This window comes from Mustela nigripes, chromosome 7, assembly GCF_022355385.1.
Source record: "Mustela nigripes isolate SB6536 chromosome 7, MUSNIG.SB6536, whole genome shotgun sequence".
Taxonomy (NCBI): Eukaryota; Metazoa; Chordata; class Mammalia; order Carnivora; family Mustelidae; genus Mustela; species Mustela nigripes.
In genome coordinates, this window is record NC_081563.1 from 39,199,001 (window position 1) to 39,217,248 (window position 18,248).

General features: G+C 38.0%; 1 protein-coding gene and 1 pseudogene across 4 annotated transcripts; one reads left to right on the top strand and one right to left on the bottom strand.

Moving 5' to 3' along the window:
• KRCC1 (lysine rich coiled-coil 1) lies at positions 1-17,726 on the top strand. 4 transcript variants are annotated; one of them, XM_059407734.1, is made up of 3 exons: positions 2-224; positions 12,599-12,711; positions 16,346-17,726. In XM_059407734.1, exon 3 carries the CDS (start codon positions 16,368-16,370, stop codon positions 17,139-17,141), a length of 774 nt encoding a protein of 257 aa, XP_059263717.1. In that variant the 5' UTR covers positions 2-224; positions 12,599-12,711; positions 16,346-16,367; the 3' UTR covers positions 17,142-17,726. The 4 variants fall into 4 exon arrangements, with proteins under 4 accessions (XP_059263720.1, XP_059263717.1, XP_059263718.1 ...); XM_059407735.1 differs by lacking the exon at positions 2-224 and adding an exon at positions 244-604; XM_059407736.1 differs by lacking the exon at positions 2-224 and adding an exon at positions 12,080-12,181.
• LOC132022333 (ribosomal protein uL24-like) lies at positions 152-13,800 on the bottom strand (annotated as a pseudogene).
• Positions 17,727-18,248: the final 522 nt, after the last annotated feature.

Consider the following 18,248-nt stretch of genomic DNA (forward strand, 5'->3'; position numbering starts at 1 on the left):
GCCGGCGCCGTCCAGTCAGTCGCCGGTGGTGGCGGAGACTTCCCCTCAGGAAGCCGGGTCTCCGCCTCCTCCTCTAACCCCGCCTGCTCGGCGGCGGAGGCGGCGGTGGCGGCAGCGCCTGTCCCTGCCTCTCCGCCACCTCCACCCCGGCCTATTCCCCGGCCGGCGGCGTTGGCGGGGAGGGGGAACAGTAGTTGTAGACGCCCGCCCCTGCCTCAGAGAAGGTGAGTTCCCGCCCCGGCGGCGGGGGCGGCCCGGTCTTCAGCCCCTCAACTCCGCGGCCCAGGGACGGCTGTGCGCGCCCCGAATGTGCGCCATTGCCGGCCGGGTCGAGGGCCGGAGTCCGTCCGCGTCCCTCACCACCCGCCGCTCCTGGAAAGGGGCGCCACGGCCCTCAGGTGGAGCGCGGAGGGGAGAGAGACGCCTCAGCACGCCCAGGAGGCTGAGGGTTGAAGGGGCAGAGAGGTGGCCAGGTAGAAGCCGACCTGGGACTGTCAGGGAAAGGGTAGCGGGATTGATGAGGAAGTTCCGAGATGAGGAGAGAAAGAGCCGGAGACGCGCGAGCGTGGAGACCTCGGCTGGGTGCCATTCAACATCCGGGAAAGTAGGTACTTAGGCAGAAGTGGAGTCAGGACTTCGCCGAGAAGCAGGAAGTACCCCGAGAGGTTAAAACTGCGGGGGGCCTGAGGGAGGAGAAGAGGGGCAAGAGTTGTGAGACGCCTCTTTGGAGAGTTTTTCTAGGCTTTTTGAGGGAAACACCCTGAAAAACTGCTTCTTAGATTTATAGGCCTCTTGTTAGTGGCCAGAGTTGAGTACGGACCTACCAGTGTCCAAGACAGCAAAGCGGCCATTAATGAGAGCGTTGAAAAACAAATTTTATTCAGAAGCTGCCCACACAGTAGGGGAAGGAGCTGAGCGCCGTTCTTATTTGCTCAGAGCTGACTGGGAGTTTAAAGGGAAAATGAGGGACTGGAGGAAAGGTGGAAGAGGAGTCAGGGAAGTTAAGTTACAAAGGGTTGTTCCTTGTGAATGCTGTTAAGCCAGCAGCGTCTGTTGGCTGGCACGGAAGGAAGTTAGGATTCTGTCCTCCCGCAGCCACTGGGGGACCCGACTTAGGCCTCTCCTTCCTGGTGATGACACTTGAAAAGAATGGCTTCCAGGTCTTTGAGGAGGACGCTTCTGAGTTGGAGGAGGTACACATCCGTCTCAGAGACTGGAAGGATCCACAGTCCAAAGCACTCTCAAAAAGAGAGGTTGGGGGCCTGTCATCAGGTGTCGGCTCTAAAAACAGTACATGTATTTTGACAGCCCTGAGCTTTTTCTAGCAGGAGCTCCGGAGGGGGCTGGTCATCCCAGGGGTTCAGCCTTAAGCTGCTGGAGGCCATGCTAAAATTTGGGCAAGTGTTCCTTGCAGGAGTTTGGAAGGAGTGTTTCTGCCCCAAGTTTTCACAGTTCTCACCAACACGTTTCCCCTAACACAAAAAGCTTTTTCTTAATCATCTCAACCTAACAGATGTTTGAGTTCTTACAAGTACTTTATGCCTGTGAACAGCCTGCTTGTTCCGAACGAGGAGGTAAGGCTGTAAGGCAGTTTTGGAGAGGATTCTAGATGGTGGAGCTTGATCACATTGCAGATCTCAGTGAAACATTTAACCATCTTCATTTTCATAATTTTTAGTATTTGCTGGGTTGCCTTATGTTGCTTTTTGTCTCCAGAATGAAAGATGGTGAAAGCCAAAATATTATAGAATAATTTAGTTTCCTTTTTTCTGGAGAGACATCAGTAAATAACCTCATGAAAATAATTTCGTTTTCACCTTCTTTCTTGATCTATTCTACTTTTCTGTGCTATTCCATAATCTTACATATTTCACTTTGGTGGAATGGCAAGGTAAAAAAAGAAGAAGAAGAAAAAGTATACATTTCTTAAAATATTTTTATAAGCACCTTATATAAATTCCATACACTAAAAAATAGAATTTTTCATTTGCAACCAAATGCTGTTCTATTAAATGTCTCTTAGTGAAGGCAACCTTTGGAAGACTAGATTTAGTGTCTTCAGTCAGCCTAGGTTATGACATCTGAGATTTTTAAAAATCTGGATTTATTTGTTTTCATACCAAACTTACTGTCTCTTACCAACAAGTAAGCCTAAGCAGTTTATAGGTGTCAAGGCTACAGTTCAATTTGGCTCTCATACCCAGATCACAGAAGACCTAGAAATAGTTTCTCATGGAAAAACAGTTTTTGCCAGATGACATTTTGTGTGTGTGTGATGACTTTGAATGTGTGCAGTTACTTTATACAGCGTCAGTTCACACAATGCTAGCAGTAACCTTTCCATGCAACTTAAAGGTGGCATAATGAGAATACTGGAATAGGAATCTTAACAAGTAATAGGTTGTAGTGTTAGTTTGCCCGTTAGCTGTATGAACTCAGTAAGTCCCAAACTTTTCTTTCAAACTCAAAGTCCCAAATTTCTTTTTTGAGTTTTGTCATCTGTTGGGAGAGAGAATTGGATTAGCCCAATTGAGTGGGTCTCAGCCAGGGGTTATTTTGCACCCACACCCCAGAAGACATTTGGCACTTTCTGGAGACATTTTAGTTACCACCACTGGGGAAGAAAGGGCATAGTGAGCATAGGAGTTACTTGCCATCTATTTGATATAGGGCAGAGATGTTGCAGACATCTTGAAATGGACAGGGCCGTCTCACCTCCACCCCAGCAAAGGATTCTCCTACCCAAGATGTCAGTAGTGGCAAGGTTGAGGACCTCTGCACCAACTAACTCTGAGGTCCTTGACAGCATTAAAATTATGAAATGACTTTACAGTTCTATATTGATATTCTTGATTTGGCGGTGTACTAGAACAGCAGTTCATAAAAACATGAAACTTCAACCTATAGTGGTTATCAGATGACATTCAAAAGAGTGATGAACTCTTGAGTTAAGACTGAGACCATTCACTAGGATTTGGAAAGATACAATTCCGTCACCTAAAAAATGACCTCATGTCACTTTATTTTGGGTAAATATCCTTCATTAACTGTTCAGTTAACTGCTATCTAACAAATGACTAATATTTGGTATATTATACTTTTTAGAACTATGATAGGAATCAGTACTTTTTAAAAAAGATTTTATTTGGTTTATTTGACAGAGCACACAGGTAGGGGGAGCAGTAGGAAGAGGGAGAAGCAGGCTTGCTGCTGAGCAGGGAACCCAAGGCTTCAAAGGCTTAAGCCTTAGGGCTAGATCCTAAGGACAGATGCTTAAGGAGCCACCTAGGCACCCTGAGGCAATGTATGTTTAGTTGAGATACTTGTAAAAGCCCTAAATAATTGCCAGTCAAGATAGTGCATAAACAAGAAGTAGGAAAAAAATCTGTTGCTTGTTACTTATCCAGTATTTTTTTCTTAAAAGACAGAAGATTCATCCAAAAGGTATGAAAGAGTTATCATGTATCCAGTTACTAAAATTCCAGTCACTTTCAAGATCCTGATAGGACAATTAAAACTGATTTGAAGAACATCTAATTCATTTTCACCTATAGCTGTAACACTCCTAAGGGGAGCTCTTCTGTATTGGACTTGATAATGAACAGATGTAAGGATTAAATATTGGCAAGTAGGAAATGTACACAAGGTATAAGATTACAAATAGGAAATTGTGAAATTAAACTCAGTCACCAAAAAATAATACCACATGACCAGACTTACATGAAAAGAAATATACATAGAATTTATGGTGAAGTTGTCATAAGATTTTCCAGGACACTGTAATTCATTCAGTGATGTTCTTCAAATATTTTTGACAGAAAAATTTTCACCTGGTAGTGATATTCCTGAGGGATCAGTAAAAACAACACTGCAACAAACAATTCTTGCTTATTTGCTTCTCTTTAAGAAAAAAAATTAAATGGACTCAGTTTTAGAATAAAGGATATTTTTGACTCCTTATTGAATCATTAACCCATTTACATAGCACTTGCCTAAATGTTTTCCTTTGTTTTCATGATACTAAGCAGAGATCTGGATCAAATGACAAAATCTAGCTAATAGCTAACATGTTGACATTTATTCAGAAAACATTTATTGAGCTCCTGCTACGTACCAGTTATCTGCTCAGTACAAGGATATACAGATAATTAGGTACAGCCCTTTTAAAGAGGTTGGTAGGAGTAATGTTTGTTAGTGAAATTAGAAAAAGAAAGAAAAATGGAGAAAAACACAGTGTTTCTTTTAAACACACTAAAGTTCATTTATCTCTCAGGGCATCTGGGTGGCTCAGTGGGTTAAAGCCTCTGCCTTCTGCTCAGGTCATGGTCCTGGGGTCCTGGAAACTAGCCCCGCATCGCTTCCCGCCCTCTCTCTCTCTGCCTACTTGTGATCTCTGTCAAATAAATAAGTAAAATCTTTAAAAATAATAATAATAAATAAGTTTATTTCTCTCTCAAATTACAGTAAAGGTAAGTGCTCCAGACCTGGCATGGCTGCTTTGCCATTTCTGACATTAACAACTTCCGTCTGTGAGTCTGAAATGGCTGCAGAGGAAATACAGGATAGTAGTGTAAGGCAGTCAAATTCTCCTTGGTGGGTGGGAGAGACAGGTTAATAGACAGCCTCTAAAATGGGTAAGAGATAGCAGGCTAAGCACATTGAAGAAAGTGCAGGTGTAAATGTAGATCAGCCAGGACTCCTGGAATAATCAGAAGTCGTTCATTGTTTTATGTGAATCTGTGCTCTGCTCAAGATGTATTTGCTACATGCACACCAGAGCATGTTATGTTGTAAATCTAAAACTGACGGCTGGATAGAATGGTTGGGGAGGAAGATGTCTGGAGAGACACTAATGATTATTTGTGATTTTCAGGTTTGTTGCCTTTATTAGCTGTCCATATATGAGAATAGTGACTAAGCATGTTAAAACAACTAACAAGATTTCCCCTACTATATTCATTAAATATACGTTAGGACATGAGCATTGGGGTTTTTCCCCCCTTAAAGACCCATTCACATTTACCAGCCCTTTGGAAGGAATGGAATACATTTGGTGGCATTCTGATGAAGGATGTCTGCCTTGGGTCCAAGTCAAATTAACTTCACAAGCATGATCCTTGAGCTAGCTAGCCATAGAGTCCTTAATGTTTATTGGTGTTAAAAGACTTAGTTTAGATATGAAGACATAAATGTTGTATTAAATGTGTTAACTATTAAATGTGAGATACTCCCAGTTAAGGATTTTGTTAATTTTTTGGTATTTTATCATTGGAAATATACCATAGTAGTAAACCCTTAGTTATTTTTGTGATTGTTGTGTTAGTGTAAAATAGCTAGAGCCTGGCAAACTCCTACATCAGATACTAATCTCATTTCCTGAAAAGGCAAGGTTAATAACCAACATAGCTAAGAGTATGATGGTGACAGGTACAGGGCTGCATCTATCTATTTCTTTCTTTCTTTCCTTTCTTTCTTTCTCTCTCTCTCTCTGCCTCTCTGTCTTTCTTTCCTTCTTTCTTTTTTAAGATTTTATTTATTTATTAGAACAAGCAAGGGGAAGAGGAGAGGGAACAGACACCCCGCTGAGCAGGGAGCCTGATCCAGGGCTTTAATCCGGATCCGGAGACTGTGCCCTGAGCCAAAGGCAGATGCTTAATCAACGGAGCCATCCAGCCTCCCCATAGGGCTGCATTTGTACTACAATTAAGATTTCTAAAGAACACTTAAATAGGAAAATAAATAAATAAAGGTAAAAAAATTGTTGCAAAGACAACAAATAGTTTAAAAGATAGCTAAGGTAATAGAATCAGTTACCTAGTCTAAATTTAATGGATGTTCTGTTTAGTCTTTCCTGAGATAGTAGTAATGTTAAAAGATTGCAGAACTCAAGAGCAGGAACAAGGGAAGGATATCCAGTCTTACCACTTTTATTCAGTATTGTACTGGAGGTCCTAGCCTTTACAGTCAGACAAGAAAAGCAAAGGGTGGGATACCGGCGTGGCTCAGTGGGTCAGGTGCTTGCCTTTAGCTCAGATCATCTTCCCAGAGTCCTGGGATTGAGTCCTGCATCAGGCTCCCTGCTCTGCAGAGGAGTTTGCTTCTCCCTCTGCCTGCTGCTCCCCCTGCTTGTGTGCTCTCTCTCTTTCTCTCTGACAAGTAAATAAAAATCTTTAAAAGTATATTTTTAAAAAGAAAAACAAAAGGTGTTCAGATTGGTGAGAAAGAAGTAATGCTGTCTCTATTTGCAGATGATATGATCATACATGTAGGAAACAGCAAGGAATCTAGGAAAAGGCTACTAGAACAAGTTTAGCAAGGGGGTAAAATTTAAGGCCCATATACAAAATCAATAACATTTTAAATGTTAGCAACAAACATTTAGTAAGTTTAGATTTTAAAAAATAGTATTTACTGCTGCATCCAAAAAAAAAAAAAAAAAAGCCAAAATACTTTTAGATAGCTTTAACAGAATACAGAGAATGCTACATAACATCTCTAAGAAAAAGATGCAGAGAATGGAAAAATACAAAACCTCTCTTAGTGCTTCTTTGTGAATTAGGTTTAAAAGTGTAAGACCATGTTCTTTGGTGTATTTTTTTAAAGGGAAAGAATTGAGCTAAAACTAACCGGATTAACATCCTAATTTTGCCCATTTTTTCTTCAGAGATATTTAATAAACATTTTTTAAGACCTTCATACTGTATGATGTTTAAATGCCATGTCACAACACAAATGATGTGCTTGTGGGGCATAAACGTTTTATTAGATTTTTTTTAACTTAAATTCACTTGATTTATTCACCAAACCCAAGACTTATTAAAAACATTTTACACAATGCAGAAGTTCAAGTTTTACAATTTCTAAATGGGTGGTTGGAATATAGCAAATTCTCTCTGACAGTTCTAGAATTTGAGTGGCTCTTAGTTTTTTTATTAAGATATGAAGCTATTTTAGGCAATTTTGTATTAAGAGTAACTCATATTACTCATGTGTTTCATATTTAACACAATAGTTGATATATGATGTATTTATTTAACTTTCACAATGACTTTCCATATTTTTACTGAAATAAAAAAGATCAAACCTCCAGCTACTGAATAACCTACATAGTTTCATTTCTTCAAAATAAAAGATTCCATATTTTTGCTCTTTTCACTATGGTACTTTTCTCGAACTAAATGAGCAAGTAAGTAGTACTCTGTGGGTGTTCATCTATAACTAGGCTTGTGGTGTATGTGCAGTATAAATAGGAACTCAAGATTTCAGAATTTTCCTAGATTTGTTTCAAAAATACTAGAAGGTATGTCTTAAAAAAATACTCAAGATGGGACCTAATACAGCCTATAAATGGTAAAATTAGCTTGTATCCTAGGTGTTTCTGCCTGATACTCCATACCCTTTTGAGTATTGTACATGACACACATTAACAATTTAAACTGAAATCTTCAAAGAATTGGTTCAAAATTAGAACAATCGCAAAGGACAGTGATCAAGTCTAATCTTCTGTTTTCATTTTTATTATTATTTTTTAAAAGATTTGTTTACTACAGGGGTGCCTGGGTGCCTCAGTTGGTGAAGCACCTGCCTTTGGCTCAGGTCATGATCCAGGGTCCTGGGATCAAGCTGGAGGACAACCTCCCTGCTCAGTGGGGAGTCTCTTTCCCCTCTGCCTCTGCCCCTCTCCCTGCTCGTGCTCTCTCATGTTCTCTCTCTCTCTCTCTTAAATAGATAAAATCTTTTTTAAAAAATAAAGATTTATTTATTTGAGAGGGAGAGAGCAGGGGGAGGGGCAGAAGGAGAGAGAGAATCCCAAGCAGCCGGGAGCCTGACTTGGAGCTCAATCTCATGACCCCAAGATCATGACCTGAGCTGAAATCAAGAGTCAGACGCTTAGTCAATTGAGCACCAGGTGCCCCCTCAGTTTTCATTTTTAAGAAGTCCCTCTGAAACATGAGTTAGCTTGAAATAAAAAGATTTAGGTACTCCTGACAGGCACTCTTGCTCTGTTTACTTATAATCTTTCCTTTATTTGGTTTTATGTAGTTATGAGAATAATTGAGTGGGAGAATATTTCACTATGTCAGTTAAATAGATGAAATCCTGAGGATTAATAAAAGTAGCTCATTGATTCAGCACCTACCTTGTGCCGTATACTCCTCTAAGGATTGTATATGTATTCATTTCCTTAAGGCTCACAACAGCTCTTTGAGGCATATATTATATCCTTATTTTAGAGATGAGGAACTTGAAGCACGAAAAGGTTGAGAATTTAACCAAGCTTACATAGCTAAGAAGTGCCAGCACTGACTCCAGAGTCCCTATGTCTGGCCCTAGGAGCAATGAGATTAAGTGACATAAATTGGCAGTAGTTCTGTGTAGATAAGTTGGCCTTTGTTAGGTGAATGATTTTTCTGGAAATAAACTCAACATTTAAAAATCTAGTTGAGGGTGCCTGAGTGGCTCAGAGGGTTAAAGCCTCTGCCTTCAGCTCAGGTCATGATCTCAGGGTCCTGGGATGGAGTCCCACATCGGGCTCTCTGCTCGGCAGGGAGCCTGCTTCCTCCTCTCTCTCTCTGCCTGCCTCTCTGCCTACTTGTGATCTTTCTCTGTCAAATAACTAAATAAAATCTTTAAAAATCTAGTTGAACAAATTAAGGCAAAATTACTCCTTTTTCCAAAACATCTGTTAAAGATCCTTAAGCTCCTCTGGCACACTTTATTGAGATGCACTTTACTGTCTGCGGCCATACCACCCTGAACACACCCAATCTCACCTGATCTTGGAAGCTAAGCAGGGTCCGGCCTGGTTAGTACTTGGATGGGAGATACACTTAAAATATACACATATTTGAAGTATACAAGAAAATGAGTTTTTGACAGGTGTATACTCCCAAGCAACCATTGTAAACAAAACACCAATAACCTCTGTTAACATCAAAAGTTTTCTCTGGCCTCTTTATAATCCATCCCACCCTCTACTCTTGTTCCCAACAACCACTAATCTGCTTTCTCTCACTATAGATTGGTTTACATGTCTAGAACTTTTTACAAATATAGAGTCATGCAGTAGGTACTCTTGTGTATTACACAAAGCATGATTTTGAGATTCATCCATATTATCTATATATTGCTGTTTTGTTTCTTTTTGTTGCAGAATAAATATATTGTATAGATAAACCGTATTTTGTTTATCAGCCTATTGGCAGACATTAGGATTGTTTCAATTTGGGGCTATTACAAATACATCTGCTATGAACATTCATGTACAGGTCTTTGTGTGGATGTATGTTTTCATTTCTCTTGGACTAATACATACAGGCAAAATGACTGGGTCATATGGTAGATGTTTAATGTTTAAAGAAATTACCAAACTGCTTTGTAAACTTGTAGCATTTTAAATTCTAGCTAGTAACATATGAGAAGTCTGGTTGTTCAGCATCCTTACCAACATTAGGTATTTTCAGTCCTATTAATTTTAATGATTTCCAGTGATGGTGTAGGGTTTCAAGTCATATTTATATACATAAATTATTTTTTGAGATGTCCAAATCTTTTGCCCATTTAAATTTGAATTTGTCTTATTGAGTCATAAAAGTTCTTTATGTATTCTAGATATAAGTCCTTCGCCTGATATGTGAGTTGGAAATATTTTCTCCTAGTTTATAGCTTGCTTTTCATTTTAACTTTGGAGTCATATGTAATTAAGTTACATACCTTAAAACAACTCAAATAATTCAGAGAGATATATAATAAACATGTTTAAATATTCATCGTTTCTAAAGTTTCTGATTTACAGTTCTTAAACTCAAATTTTTTAAAATATTTTATTTATTTATTTGAGAGAGAGCACATGAGCACTGGGGAAGTGGAGAGGGAGAGGGAAAAGCAGGTTCCTTTCTGAGCAGGGAATCTGACACAGGGCTCGATCCCTGATGCTTAACCAACTGAGCCACCCAAGCATCCCAAACTCATAATATTTTTAAGCAAACCTTTTTAATCTATATGCTGGTACTAAAAATTAAGCTTAATATGAAGATACTCTGTAGAACATTTAAATTAAATTTTTATAGAGCTTTCAGTTACAAAGTAATGCTTTTGCAGAAATTAAAACAATACAGACATGTTCAGAGAGCAAAATATTAAGTATTGTGTATTGCTTCTTTCTTAAACCCATTTCCCAAATCCCATTAAGTTTAGTGTATATCTTTTCTGATTTTTTTCCTATGGATATTGCAATATACAAGATCAGACTGTCAGATCAAACTAACACAAATCAGTAATATTACCTAGTATCAACATTTACTAAGTATTTCAAGGATACAAGGGACCACGCAACTCTATTAAAGAAGCGGAGATATCTAGGACATGAAAGATGGCTCCGCAAACCATGTTTTCCTACATTGGTCATTCATCTCTGGCCCAAAATAACATGAGATTTCTAAATGAGGGTCACCTCAGCCAATGGGAGTATTTAAATTATGAATCATCTCCATTTTATACCTCCTAGCTTACGTGACATTCTTCAGAAAGCTATGCCTCATTAATCCTGAATTTATTTACTATAGATAATCCTTAGCCAGGGACATCTTGCTAAGGACATGTCAAATATAAGTTCCCTTTCTCCTAGCTAATATCATTGGTCTCTTCAGTCAGAGGTCCAGAAGTCACCTACCTTCTACCCTCTCCCCCAGCCCCAGGAAAGGAAGTAAATGGGTTGTAGAGCAGTTCTTTTAACTCCTCCTTACAATAAACATATATGAATATGTTTAGGTTTTTTTGGTTCTGTATGTTGAGTGTTTTTACACTAAGATTGGATTTAAGATTACTTAACAGATAGGTAAATAGGTGGTATCATTTTCCCCCTTAATATATAATGGACATTTCTCCTAGACTGTACATTCATTTAAATGGCTGCATAGGAAGTACAATTTTGATGTTCCAATTTTTGATAATCACATTTATAAATGACTAAATTTCCATAAAATAAATTTCAGCTGTTAAGAACTTTTATTTTTTTTTCAGATTTTTTATTTATTTATTTGACAGAGAGAGATCACAAGTAGGCAGAGAGGCAGGCAGAGAGAGAGAGAGAGAGGAGGAAGCAGGCTCCCTGCTGAGCAGAGAGCCTGATGCGGGACTCGATCCCAGGACCCTGAGATCATGACCTGAGCCGAAGGCAGTGGCTTAACCCACTGAGCCACCCAGGCGCCCCTAAGAACTTTTAGATAGTAACATAGACCTCAAGTATAAATGTGGTCATTTTGGTACAGATTATTTATTCTGGTGAGAAAGGCTTCGAACAAAAGTTCTGGAAATTAATATGTGAACATGACTATAGTTTTGACAAGTGGGTTATCTGAGCCTGGTTTAGTGAGCCTTGCTTGTGATCATGTTTGTCCCAACTGTGGAGGACTGTTTCCCGTCACAGGTAAAGTGATTTGTGGTTCCTCTGTGTGATTCCCAAATGACATTAGGGGTATAGCTAGAATCAGAGACTATCTTAAAACAAACTGCATGCTTTGAAATTGTCTACTGTAAAACACAAAAATGCCAAGGCCAGATTTCTTAGTCCAACCTTTTTTTTTTTTTAAAGATTTATTTATTTGAGAGAGAGAGTGAGTGTGTGAGAAAGAGCATGAGAGGGGAGAAGGTCAGAGGAAGAAGCAGACTCCCCATGGAGCTGGGAGCCCTATGTGGGACTCGATCCCAGCACTCCGGGATCATAACCTGAGCCAAAGGCAGTCACCTAACCTACTGAGCCACCCAGGTGCCCCCCCCCTTAGTCCTATCTTTCAATAAAGTCCAGACTGGTGACCCAGTAACTTCTCTTTTAGAATGGTATTTTCTGGACTAAATAAAAATATATTACCATATTCAAGATTAGAGGCTTACTAAATGTTTTCATACTAAAATTTCATTCTAATTAGCAAAAAGCTAGTATGTAGCCTTGCAAGCATCCAGGAAATTAAAATTTGAGATGGTATATGAAATGATGTCTATTTAAAGATCGAAAATATTACCTTTAATGTATCTTTAATGTAATTTCTATCTTACCCCCCCTTTATTTTATTCATAGGTACCACATTGAATGAACAAATATTGAACTTTCCTGGTTCCCCTTATAAAAGGAGTATAGGGAATAGGGATATAGTTTGAATTGCAAAGCATTTCACATTATGAGGTAGGTAGAAAATAGTGATCTTCTAGATCATAGGATTATTTCTATGAAGCTGACTTGGAAGCGAGCAAAATGCTTTGTACACTCTTAGTTCAGACTAAATAAACTAAAAATCATGAATGTCTATCTGCAAATTTGGATGTGGAAATTTGGGGTCACTTTATTCTAAAACAAAATATTATTTGTTTTTCAGGGGTAAAATACATGCTCAAAGAGTTAGCCTAACTTTTAGACTTATAGGAAGTAAGATGATAAGAAATGGGAGATGTGTGAATTTTCAGATGATGGATCTATGTTGATGGTATAATTCTAAACTTTGAACTATTTAATTTTTATAACAAGATTGCAGTTGGCTTCAGATGACTGGGAGCAGAGTATTAGACAAAAATCGATTTGGGGATCTCTGCATTGTGTTTTTAGCTTCCTGGTTGTTGCACAGTCTCTCCATGTGGGGAAAGTTCATGCTAGAAAACTGAAGCAATTAATGGGTGACTATGATCAGATTTCTTCACCAAGTTCTCAGCCTGAGAAGGGTAAGTTCCCATTCACCTCTTTATTGATCTCTGCATGATCTGTGGACTATGGGGACACTTTTCTCACTTGTCATGCCTTCAGGGTTCATCCGTGTTGTACTGTGTATCAGCACTCCATTCCTTTCTATTGCTGAATAATATTCCATTGTATGAAGATACCGTGCCTTACTTATTCCTTCAGCAGTAATGGATATTGAGTTGTTTCTACTTTTTACCTCTTATGAATATTGCTGCTGTGAACATTGGTGTTAAGTTTTTGTGTAAACAAAGGTTTTCAGTTCTCTGGATTGTGTACTTAGGAATGAAATTGCTGGATCATACAGCAACACTGTTTAATGTTTGAGGAATTGCCATATTGTTTTTCTTTCTCTTAATTTTTTTAATTAGGAAATATTTCCAGTGGTTATTCATAAAAGTATTCATCAAAACAGAAAAAGTAGATTTACAGAGCTATATATCAATAAGAAGACAAGAAGGAAATGAAATATTCAAGAGATAGAGATATCTTGAGAAGTTTCAAAAGAATACATACCAGGCTAAAAAATCTACAGTTACATTATGGTTGCACAACAGGTTATATTCATTCCTACATTTTCCTCAATAAGGTCTTCCTTATATTTGCCTTTCTGTTTTCCAGCTTGTCAAAATTTGGCCTTTCGTTTAAGAATATTTTTCTGATCTTTGTCCATTTTTAGCCTGGTGATAACCACCTTGCTTGGGTGAATGTCCACATGGACAGTTGTGCCATTAGCTTTCACACATTGTACACACTTGATGTAGATGACCTATTTCTTTCTGTACACCTGGACAGCCTTGCTGATTTGTTGACCTTTATAGTGTCTTCAAACCACCTGGACCTCATCAGGTGGTTGGGCATGGAGCAGAGGTACTTTCCCCACAGCTTGTTGGAGAGTGGGGATGACAGGATCTTCCTGCACACGTGCAAGGGGGCACTAAAGTGGCATTTGGGGTTTCTGCTGCTGTCTGAGATCACAAAGGGGTTGAACTTCCTGGTGACCATCTACCTGGCTCCGGGTAGGCTCAGACCTGTGTGCACAGGGCCAGAAGTCCAGATTATTTTTCAAAATAACCGTGTGCTTTACATCCCCACAAGCAATGAATGAATTTACCAATTTTCCACATCCTTGCAGACACTTAATGTCATCTGCCTTTTTTTTATTTTAGCCATCTTTGTGGGTACAAAGCATCAGAAATTTTTAAACATAAAAGTAGAGAAAATAGGATAGTGAGCCTTCATATACCCATCATCCAGTTTCAACAGTTATCAACATCTTTTTAATCTTGTTAGTGACTTTGTAAAAGCAGGTTTATAGAAGTATAGTTAACATATAATAAACCATATTTATTTTTTTAACCATACATATTTAAAATATAAAATTTGATGGGTTTTGACAGATGTATATACCTTCAAATGATCAATATAGTAAACATATATCCAGACCCCAAAAGATACCATTTATAATCATCCCACCCACCCCTTCCTGCCTGATCCCCAGGCAAACACTGTTACTATAGATTAGTTTACATTTACTATAGATTAGTTTACATTTTCTAGAGTTTTATTTAATGGAAACATATATTATGTGTGTATATTATGTACAATATATTATGTACAAAGTTTAGAATTATACCATCAACATAGATCCACGTGTACATATACATATGTATATAATATATATGTACAACATAATTATTTTGAGATTCATCCATATTGCTGACTGTATCAGTAGTTCATTCCTTTTTATCACTGATAATAAATCATTGTATGGATATACCACTATTTGATAGTTCCATTTACCTGTCGATCATCATTTTGGTGTTTTCCTTTCTGGGGATATTACAAATAAAATTGCTATGAATATTCATGTATCAGTCTTTGTATGGATGTATATTTCCTTTTCTTTTCAGGGAGGTATCTAGGAATGGACTAACTAGATCATACAGTAGGTAAATGTTTAAATTCCTCAGAAACTACCAAACTTTTGTTAGTGGTTGTACCATTTTACATCACTAACTAGCAACGTATGAGAATTCTAGCTGTTCCACATCCTCACCAACACAGATAATGTTATTCTTTTGATCTCAGTCATTCTAGTGAGTGCTCATACTGGTATCTCATTTTGATTTTAATGGACATTGACTTGATGACTTATGGTATCTTTTCATGTGCTCATTGGCTATTTGTATATATTCTTTTCTGAAGTGTCTATTCAAATCTTTTACCTATATTTAATCAAATATTTGTTAAATTGTTTTCTTCTAGTTAGAATTTTTATACTATTTAAGTTGAATAGGAGCTAAATTTTCTGACTCACCAAATGAGGCTTCATTTAAACATTGTTTTTAATCTCAAGTTTCCAGAAAAGATAACTGCTCATTAATGACTCTAGAGTGCTATTGTCAGGCTTATTTCTGTTGAAGGGAAGAAATACACTCTTCTGCATGGATTATGCAGCCTCCTAATTTTTGGAGACAGAGTAAGTCACCAAAAATATCTAGGGCATCATCATCTTGTAGTAAGTGTTTTCTGAATTTGAGGGAGGGGAAAGAAATAAATCAGGAATAGTGCTGCCCCCACCAAAAGAATCAAACATGCCAACAAAAAAACTAGTGTATCTACTTTATATTTCTTCTGAAACTTTTCTCTGTGTCAGTCTGACACTGTCTCAGCTCTCACCTCCATTTCCTCCCTTAACCCTCCCACCAGTACTTTATGTTAGAAAACAAAGCAGAAGACATTCTAGAATGCTCTCTTCACCAATCAGAAGTAATAGAATGAAATCCAAGCCCTATATAGAAGGTACAGAACTCTGTTCCCTCATCTTCTCTCATGCCGTATACAAAAGAGTAGTTTCTTCTTATAGGTGAATTTCTAGTTTCCAGTATTCCCAAACTATTTTGTAAACATTAAGTCTTATAGTACTCTAGTCAGGTAAGTATGTATGTTTATTTTATTTTGTTTGAGTAAAAGGAAGAGTTTAGAAATTAAATTACTTCTATATGGTTCTATTAATTCTCTTAGAAAACAATATACAAGAAATTTATTAAATCAGAACTTTAGAAAATATATGAGCACTTGATCAGGCCACTTGTCAGGAATGTGTAGTCTTTATCTACACATTCCTATATGTCTTAAATTTTTAGCTATACAACAGAACCCTATATTCCATCTCCTTTCTGCCTTCATCCCACGTCTGAGAAAGAAAAAGCTACTTCTGAGTGGTCTAGGAGATATTTGACTACCCTTTTATTTTTTAAGATTTTGTTTATTTATTTGAGAGAGAGAGAGAAAACACGAGAAGGGGAGGATCAAAGGGAGAAGCCGAGTCACTGCTGAGCAGGGAGCCCGAAGCAGGACTTGATCCTGGGACTCCAGGATCGTGATCCAAGCCAAAGGCAGTCACCCAACCACTGAGCTACCCAGGCACCCAATATTTGACTATCCTATTGCACCTTTTTGACATATAATTTCATGGTATTTAACTTATACCAAATTCAGTTTTAATTTGCTTGGGCTTCTTTGTTTTGTTTTTTGAAGCTCTCTTCAAGAGCAAAGGAGATATTTAGAATAAAATAATCTAGTAAGAAGAATTTTCTCCCATCTTCTCTACAGAGAATCCCTTGGTCTCAACCTAATGAAGCATTCAAAGAAGACATATGATTCTTTTCAAGATGAACTTGAAGATTATATCAAAGTGCAGAAAGCCAGAGGCTTAGAGCCAAAGACTTGTTTCAGAAAGATGAGAGACAACTGTTTGGAAACCTGTGGATACAGAGAAGAGGCAGATTACCGACCAAGGTATAGAATGTTTGATCAAAGACTCTCTTCTGAAACCAGGCAGACCTACCCAAGATCATGCCCTAGTTCACAAAAAGTGGAAACCCGCTTACCTCAGTGGCTACCAGCTCATGACAGCAGGCTAAGACCAGACTCCCTGAGCTACTGTCAGTTCACAAGGGACTATTTCTCAGAGAAACCAGGGCCCCTGAACCTTAGTCAGCAAGAGTATAACTATAACTCATACAGTGTAGAATCTGGAGTTCACAGTCGCCTCTCCTCAGCAAACCGTGCCAGTGGCCATCCAGCCCATCATAAACGGCTACATCAGAAGGGGAAAAGGCACCTGGAAGAAGGCAGAGAAAAACCAGAGGAGGAGCGGCCCAAGCATAAGAGAAAAAAAGGTTGCGAGGAAATAGATTTAGATAAACAGAAGAACTTCCAAACCAGCAAAACACAGATGGAAGCAGACAGGATCAGCACAGGGAAGCTTAAGAATCGAAAGGAGAAAAAAAGCCGAGATGGAGCCTCTAAGAAAGAGGAACGGAAGCGGAGAAAAGAGAAAAAGGAACAAGGTAAAGAGAGAACAGAGGAGGAGATGCTTTGGGACCAGTCTATCCTCGGATTTTGAAGCTCCTGGGTTGGTTCTCCTGAGGTTAAATTGAAAAAATAGCTGAGGGGCCTGGTTTTCTGATGTTCATGTTCTTACCAGTTTTTTTCATGTGAGCAGGTACTTGAACTTCTAACAACAGGCAGTGAACAGGAAGTATTTAATATGCTTACTCTCCATCACGGAAATTACTTTTCCTCATTTTCTACATGCATCCTTACATTTTTCGTGTATAAGGTGTAATTTCCCTTAATGAGAGTGGCTCTGCTTTTACTCATCACATTGCTATGATAGTAGAAGTATTATTCCCTTGGGAGGTCATTTACTTTAAATTGGAAAATCTGTTTCTTGATTGGGTTTGTTTTAGTTTTGAATGAGGTATATTTATATTCATTAGTTTTCTCTATGATACAATTTAGACTGATTTTTTTTTTCCCTTTTTGATTTAACTTGCAGTGTATTTTCTAGATTGGAAAGTGGAGAATGGAATTCATTATAATAATAATAAGCTAAAGTTACATATAGTTTTTAAAGTTTCAAAGAGTCTTTATGCAAAATCAGTTTATATTCTGGAAATATTTATAATAAAGTGTTCTAATTTCTGCATTTTGTTGTTCTGTGTTGATGATCTGTCCCCATTCAACAATGATTTTCTTGTGGAAGAGAAATAAAACTAAGCAGTTTGTACTTAAGAGGCAAGATCTTTTGGGTAGGTCACACTTTGCAATTGTAAAAATTCTTTACTATACCTTGCTCATTCATATTTAAACCCACTTTTTAGGACAGAGATCTATTATTGATGACAATTTTTCCAAAAAGCTGAAATTGAAGAGAGGAATTCATAAGAAATAAAATGCTAGCAGATTATTCTTTCCTAACCGATGCTTTCATTCTGATAATTCCCTTTTTTATGATAAGTATATCAAATATTTGAACATCAGTATCTTGTAGAAAGAACTATGGCCTGTGAATCTGAATCCCAGAATTCTAATCTCAACTATGACATCAAATTGTTACGTGACTTGGGGGAGTTGCTTAACTTCATTTTCCTCATTATCAAATACGCTTTGGATAACAAGATTCTGTGGTATGAAAAGTCTGCATTCACAATGTTGTGAATTTTAATAT

Excerpts from the sequence above, each read along its gene's own strand:
- KRCC1 (XM_059407737.1), top strand. The coding sequence starts at position 16,368 with ATGAAGCATTCAAAGAAGACATATGATTCTTTTCAAGATGAACTTGAA.